The sequence below is a fragment of the Engraulis encrasicolus genome, chromosome 16 (genome assembly GCF_034702125.1).
Source record: "Engraulis encrasicolus isolate BLACKSEA-1 chromosome 16, IST_EnEncr_1.0, whole genome shotgun sequence".
NCBI classification, from domain to species: domain Eukaryota; kingdom Metazoa; phylum Chordata; class Actinopteri; order Clupeiformes; family Engraulidae; genus Engraulis; species Engraulis encrasicolus.
In genome coordinates this window covers 7,732,833-7,740,909 of record NC_085872.1, presented here as the reverse complement: position 1 = coordinate 7,740,909, position 8,077 = coordinate 7,732,833, and the positions used below count along the sequence as shown (strand labels likewise).

Genomic DNA, 8,077 nt, shown 5'->3' with positions numbered 1-8,077 from the left:
GCCTTCAGGGTTTCGCACAGTGTGTGTGTGTGTGTGTGTGTGTGTGTGTGTGTGTGTGTGTGTGTGTGTGTGTGTGTGTGTGTGTGTCTGTGTGTGTGTGTGTGTCTGTGTCTGTGTCTGTGTGTGTGTGTGTCTGTGTGTGTGTGTGTGTGCGTGTGTGCGTGCGTGCGTGCGCGCGTGCGTGTAATTTCGCATGGGAACATAATGCCTGTTGACATCTGTTGAGACAGCAGAATTCCCCACTGTGTATTTCTGTGATCCAATTCAAAGGGAACAGCCATACATTTTCTTCAATGCTTAAATATTTATAGCTTCCATCAAGACATGAGAGCTGAATTATTCACTTTTCACTGTCAGTAGGATGTATGAAAGCAACAGATTATGAACAAATCTTCTTTCGCCACCCATGTCATTGTGTCCCATTCGTTTCCTTTCTCTCTGTGTCGTGTGCTCGAACACAGACTCCCAGGCTCCGTTGCGCTTGGTGTCATTGTCTCGGTATGCCCAGGCTGCAGACATGATCTAAGGTTGGAGTCACTCTCAATCTCGCAATACCACTCACAGGCTTTCTCTTGCAATCTTGTTTGTGCCCTTTTTCTCACCCTAGCCTTTTTTCTCTCTCTTTCGTACTCTCTCTCTCTCATGTGCGCTCTCTCTCTCTCTCTCTCTCTCTCTCTCTCTCTCCTCTAAGCAGAGAATAATTAAATACTGCCTGGGTTACTTTGACTTGCTGTTTTTCGTTGGTGTCCGGAACATTTAACAAACAGTAAATACGCAATGGAGAAAGCACCGTGTCTTCTTGTCAGCGCGCCCATCAAGCCTTTCAACACTTATTGCTTTAAATTGCATCGATCACTCTTCCCCCCTGCCTCAGCCTCCACGCTGCTCCCCTACGCTCCTTCTCCTCTGTCCTCTCCCATTACTTTTGCTCTTCATCTCATTCTCTTTCACTCTGTCTTCTCACATTGCTTTTTAATCACCCCCTCAGCTCTCCCTTTCTCTTTCTCTCTTTCCCTCTCTCCCTTGCTCCATCTTTCTCTCTCTCCCTCTATGACCATCCCTTAGTCCTTCTTCCCCTCGTCGCTCGCCCTCTCGTCTTCCTCTTCTTCGTCTTTCCCCTGCTTCTTATCCCTCTCTCTCTCCCTCTCGCTCTTCTCTCCTCCCTGTTCGCTCTCGCGGTCGCGGTCTCGGAACAGCTGGGCAAGCTTGTGGAACTGGGGTCCCCAGTCCTCCATGCCCTTGCCCCACTCCTCCCTCTCACGCTCCTTGTCGCTCTCGCTCTCCAGCGAGCTGAGGGAGCCGGCGCGCGACCCTGTGCCCTCCAGGCCGTACACCTGCACCGAGTCGTACGGCGGCTGAGAGGGGTCGAAGGTCACCTGGGCGAGGCGCAAGCGCAGGAACTCGCCCACGCGCACGGCCAGGGAGTGCCCGGCGCCGCCTGCGCCACCGCCACCTGACGCTGCCGCCCTGCCCACCTCGTGACCTGACCCCCAGCCGCCGCCGCCACCACCACCACTGGCGTACCCCAACACCGCTGCCGCCCCGTAGGCAGCAGCAGCAGCAGCCGCTGCCCCACCCCGGCCCTGCCCGGGATAGGGCAGCAGCTGGGGAGTCATATCCCGGCGGCCCAGCACGTATCCTCCTCCGCCCATGCCCACCCGCTCCCGCCAGTCCGCCATGAACGCCGCTCCGTCCGGGTACAGGCCCCCGCCCGGCGTCCCCGAGAGCGGGATGCCCCCTTCCCTCTCCGGCCGCGCCGCCACCACAAAGCCGCCGCTGCCCATCTCCAGGCCACCTGCCCGGCCCAGGGTGGCGGCGTAGTCCCTGTGCGCCTCCACGGGCACCACGGTGGCGTAGTTGCGGCTCAGCGACTGCGTGTGGATCTCCTTGTTTCCCACGGTGTCCAGGGCGGGCTCCGAGGGGCCTCCTGCAATGCTGCCGCCGCCACCACCTCCTCCTCCTCGTTTCGGCGAGAGGCCGGAGCGTGACGCCCTGCGTCCGGCCAGTGGCAACGTGGCGGAGTCGCACACCCAGCCGCCGGCCGCGATGCCCGTGGCGGTGCCGGCCAGAGAGCCGGAGCGGGTCAGGACCAGCGTCTGCTGCTGCTCACGCACGCTGCCGTGCTGATCAGGCTGCACCTAGAGGGGGCAGTAGGGAGCAGGAAGGAGGTCAGTTGGAAGGGATGGAAGGGTGATGGGGTGGGGGGCAGGACAGGTCCACACGTGAGTTACACGGAGCACGGTAGAGATGGTGTGGTGTGGGGCGGCAGGTAAAGATGGGGTGGGGAAGGGAGATAAAGAGGCAGGGGATATGATTGGGAGGACCCAGGTAAGGTGGGGGGTGGGGGAGGGGTTGTCTTGGGACCGGTGGAGTCATGGTGGTGATAGAGGTGCAAAGAAGTGAAGAGCAGGGAAACAGGTGAATACAAATGGGGATGAGCAATGATTGACACAGTGAGAAGGGAAGGATGACAGAGGGATGAATAAGTAAAAGCATGAAGAGCGATGAGTTAGCAAGAAGAGAGACAGGAGGGCCGCGCAACAAAGAAAGGAATGAAAGACAGAGGGAGGATGGAAAAAAAAGAGAGAAGAGAATAGAGCTGGTGACAGAGACTGAAGCAGGCTGCTTGAAGAGAGCAAGTGAGGTTAACTTGGCGCTAGAAAGAGCTAACACTGCACTGTGGGATGGCCATGGGGTGGGAGGAAGACGAGACATACCGGTGGGGAAATCATTACTTTTTTTCTGTACACTTTCATGGACATAGAGTATACACAAGCACACTCACATAAATGCATGCCCACACACGTGCATACAAGTCACACACACATGCACACCAGGGCTTGACATTAACTTTTTTGCATGCCGGCCACTGTGGCTAGTGATTCTCCCGAGTCAGCAGCCATCCAGCTATTCTACTAGCCACAATTAAAAAAAAAAAATCATGACACTGTACATCTAACCTCAGAAGATGAGGTGCTTAAAGCCAGACAGTGCATGGGTTTCTACAATAAAACAAACAAATAGAAACTGAGTAACTGAACGGTTTCTTGAATTTAAATACAAATAATTGATCCACAAGGGTATAGTGCAGAATATACGCAATTCTGATATGTCATACCATAGAATAAGCTACCTGCCAAATTGGCTAGTGACATTGAAATTTACACCAGCCACAGCCAAGTTTTACCAGCATTTGGCCGGTTGGCAGGTGCCAGTGTCAAGCCCTGATGCACACACCAACACACACACACACATAAGCTCTCTCTCTCTCTCTCACACACACACACACACACACACACACACACACACACACACACACACACACACACACACACACACACAAGCACACACAAGCACACACAAGCACGCACACACACGCACACGCACACACACACGCACACACACACACACACACACACACACACACACACACACACACACACACACACACACACACACACACACAGGCCCATGCAGACACACACACTCCCAAAGCACAACACACACACACAAAACACAATACACTCACACATCCATACAGTACAATACAAAACACACAATGCACAAACATTCCACCATCATCTTTTACGGCTTATGCTATCTGGCAACGCTTGACATTAAAATCCCATTAACTAGCACGAGGTAAGGCATTAATTACCATAAACAAATCATCAACTTCTGCAATGAATAAAAAAAACATGAATAATCTAAGAGGTGGAAGTTTTCTCTTTGGGTCTGTTAACGAACCATGCTATATAAAGAAAGCTATTAGCTTTTAACCATTAACTCCCATTAAAATCCCAAACAATATGGACCAATTATCAATCATAATGCAGTACAAGTAATTCGGTTATTATTGCTTCATGAACGCCGGCAGCGGTGTTTTTTAAGTACTGTTTTGTTGACAAAACCTTATAATGTTAAGTGTTGCCCAGAGCCTCTGTATCGGTGGCAATACCCTTCCCTCCAATTATTTCACATTATAGTTTATTAGTTTATTTAACGGTGGCTGTATACAGCACAGGCCGTGTTCAGCACAACAGTGCAACACGGATCTTGCTCCACAGTATGCTGCTATACAGCTAAACAGCATCACTCCCCCACACACATAAACATTCCCTTCACCACCACTTCAATACAGCACCACCTCCACACCAAGGTGTTCTAAAAGCACGCATGTGGTTGTTGTTGTTTCTTACCCAATCCAAGTCTTGGCTCTGCTGGGCATCACTGCTGGAGTCTGTTCCCATCTCTCCTCCGAGCCTCTCCTTGCTGTCGTTGGTCCGCGGCGTTCCACCTTCCGACGCCGTCGCCCCATCCTGCGACACCGTGCCGTCCCTGGGGCTCAAGCTGCCGCCGCCGGCCTCTCCGTACACCATGCCCGGCTCTAGCGTGCCCACCATGGCCCCCTGGTTCTGGATGACCAGCGAGTGGTCCAGCGGGCCCCCGGGGATGCGGTACCCGAGCTCGGCGGCGACGCCGGGTTCGAGCGGGCCCTGGCCGCGGCGCAGCACGGGCAGCGTCTGACTGCTGTAGCAGAGGCGGCCGTAGAGGGGGGCCACGGCGGCAGAGTACTGGGGCTCCAGCGCCCCTGGACCCCCGGCCTGGGCCCAGCTGTAGGTGCGGCTCTTGTCCTGCGCATGCTGCGAGTATCTACTGAAGGGAGGGGGGGGGGGGGGGGGGGGGGGGGGGGGGGGGGGGGGGGGGTAAGGGGAGGAGTAGATAGAATAGGTACAGACACACACACACACACACACAGACACACACACACACACACACACACACACACACACACACACACACACACACACACACACACACACACACACACACACACACACACACACACACACACACACAGTGTATCAGTTCAGGACATGCACATAGCACGCATACACAAATATGTACTGTAAATGCCTACACACATGCATACTGTACATACTGTAAATACCTACAGTACACACAAGCATGTTAAGCAATATGGATGCAATTTTTTCCATAGCCCCTTAATGCCTCCAGTGGCACGCTGTAATAGTCATTGAAATTTAACTACCATAGCATTACAATACTATGACACAAAAACACAGGCCCTTTAGTAATGCACCACGACCTGGTCATTACCATACTGGTAACAATACATTTATAAAGCCACGTCTTAAGGGGTTATTCCACTGATGTTCTCTAGAAGACAGACGGGAAGACAGAAACGGGGATGGCTCTGCAAACGTCCTCGGGCCAGAATCGAACCGGAGTCGCCGGTGCAGCAGTCGAGTGCCCAGCCAGTTGAGCCACGGCTGGGCCATGTACACATATTTTGAAAGTTCATTTAAAAACAGTTCATTAAATGAATTGCCGTGCTGTACTATTTTAATTCTAATGGTTGAATAGCTCATTCAAAATTCAAATTCACAGCAACATCTTTTGTTTTGTTTTCGTGCTGTGTCGCTGCACTCCACAATCATTGTCTTTTTTTTTTTTTTAGCCTAGTAACAGCCTCATCTGCCAGAACACAAATATCAGAATTCAGAACCCTGGGATAGCCCCATTCCATTCCATTCCCTTCCATTCATTGGAACTTTTCTGCATCAGCCCGACGGGCCGTGTAATGAGCAAAGTGTTAACAAACACGTAGCTGGAGAACTGGCTCACTGCGGCGTAACACACCACACCACACCATAGCACGGCGACGGAGGAGGCAGGGAAGAGGAGGTCCTCTGGGGTGCTGGGCCTGCAGGTATGTGTTTAAGTCCGTGCCACGCTCCACCTCGCCTCCCTAATTACTTATGCTCCTTCGCGCAAGATGTTTCTAATTACTAAAATCAGATGGATGGACTATTAGGTTGGGGAAAGCAGAGGGAAAAAAAAGCCCTCGGCACCTAGCGGTACATACAAGGGCTCCTGACCCAGGCCGGAATGACCCAGGGAGCAGGGTGGTAGCCTGCTTGATTAATGCCTCTGTCCCCTACTGCTGCTTCAAGACCTCTCTCCCTCTCCTCGGTCCTTTTTAGCCTTTTAGTTCAAAATGATTTGCCCCCCTCTGGCCCCGTGCACCTTTGCCCCACTAGCAGGTGCACCCTCCCTCATCCTCGCCCTCCTCCCCTCCTCCCCTCCCATAGTCCACCACAGATGCTGTTCTCTCTCTACCACTCGCTGTTCACATATTCCAGTACATTCCTGCTGCTGAGGAGAGAGTGAAAAAACATGCTGGCATTCGTACTCCATGTGCCTAACACTGTTCTGGCACCCTGCCTGCCATAAAGCAACAGCAACACCAACAACACCGTTCCCGACTCTGTGCTTCTTATCGCACTACCCAGTGGCATGCATAGACATTTTGAGGAGCAGGTGCTGAGGGTGAGGTTTGGAGGCAAGAGGAACATCCGGCTGTCTTACTAGGCTATAGAGGCTGCATATTAAACTGAGGCATTATTGTTGCATTCTTTTGATTGTGAAGCATTAGATTCTCATGCAGCATGAACCACAGTACATTGTGACAAAATACTTTAATTTTTTATACAGCAGGGCAAAGGGGCAGGTGCTTTAGAACCACGTCATCCCCATCTGTGCACGACTATGACACTAACTACTCATCCCACCTAGCCATCCTCATGATCATCACCCCCACTGGCCACCACCCAACAGACAGATAGAGAAAAATATGCTGGAATTTGTACCCCATGTGCCTCACACTGTGCTGCCACCGTCTGTAACGGAGGCCAACTAGCACAGTGTGTGATGAGGAACGATAGTAAAGCTCCCTCCCGAAGCCTCTTACAGTATCGGTAGCGCTGAGCTATCGGACTGGTCCTTTAGCTCAGCGGTATCGTGCTGTGACTCCCATACCCGAACTGTTGCATTGACTAGGAGGTGGCGGGTTCGAGCCCTGAGTGGCAGACTGCGTAGGAACACCTCAGTTACACTTGCCATAAAGCAACAACAACATTATTCCAGACTCTTCACTTTTTATCAAACTACCCATCCCACCTGGACATTATCATGATAAACCACCATCACCCCCACTGGACACCAGTACATTGTATGGACACCACCCCCACGTTCATCACCCTGTCAGACAAAAAATTTGCTACAAAAACTTAGCAAGGCGATATGCATACAGGAATGAAATATCTTTGCTATCACACTGACACCTCAACCAAAAGTGGTGCAAATATGTGCTCCTCCTGTAGTGTCCCTGCCCCAACTGCACCAGATTATCGGTATTGCTATCACAAGCGTTTAACTTAGACGGACGATTTACCAATGCTTTCCCTCACGAATATCGACCATGGTTTTTCTTTAGCATGTTTTTTTTTTAGCATGGAACAGCACAGTTTTGTTCAATCATGGTATGATTATGGTTTCTCTATACCCTTACGAAAATTAACCATATTTTTACTCTGAAAACTAACCATGGTTTTACCACAGTTTACCACAGTTTTACACTCAGCTGTTTTTATCCAACGCGCATATTGGTGACTGACAACCCTTGGAGCAATATGGGGTTAAGTGCCTGGCTCAAGGGCACTTCAGCCATGGATGGACGTGTAGGGAGAGGTAAGGGTGGTATATTAAGTCCAACTCCCTAACCATTACACCACGGCTGCCCACTAGTAGTTATTTATGGTTTTCATGTTTTCTTTTGGGTAACCATGGTTAAACCATCGTCACAAACCATACTCAAAAACCATAGAAACCATTACTGTATAATAACCATGATCCATGGTTAGTTTTCATTGTAAAACTTTGGTAAAACCCAAAACCATGGATAAGCCATAGTAATACAATGGATGGTTCAGAGTACTTAGAGTAAACCATGGTTACCACAATAAAACCATGATCGGTTTTCGTAAGGGTTGAACGCCCAATCAGCCAATCACAATGAAGACCCAGATCGCAATGTTAGATACCAACTGTGAAAACAAAGTGTGGTGAGGCAGCCTTTTGCTGCAGCACTGCAAAGCTGTGGAACCAGCTTCCAGATGATGTAAAAAATGTTCTTACTATTGATGGTTTCAAATCCAGACTCAAGCCAAGTTGTCCTCAGATGCTTTCTCTTAGTGATCCAAATTATTCACTT

General features: G+C 50.8%; 1 protein-coding gene across 1 annotated transcript in view; it reads right to left on the bottom strand.

The window, feature by feature from the left end:
* Positions 1–1,061: 1,061 nt before the first annotated feature.
* The window catches only part of LOC134465962 (uncharacterized), a 116,191-nt gene continuing 109,175 nt past the window's right edge, over positions 1,062–8,077 (bottom strand). Inside the window, exons 14-15 of the mRNA XM_063219861.1 lie at positions 4,200–4,656; positions 1,062–2,138 (exon numbers count right to left, since the gene is read on the bottom strand). Of these exons, the coding sequence (XP_063075931.1) occupies positions 1,062–2,138; positions 4,200–4,656 (1,534 nt within the window). The remainder of the gene's footprint in view (positions 2,139–4,199; positions 4,657–8,077) is intronic.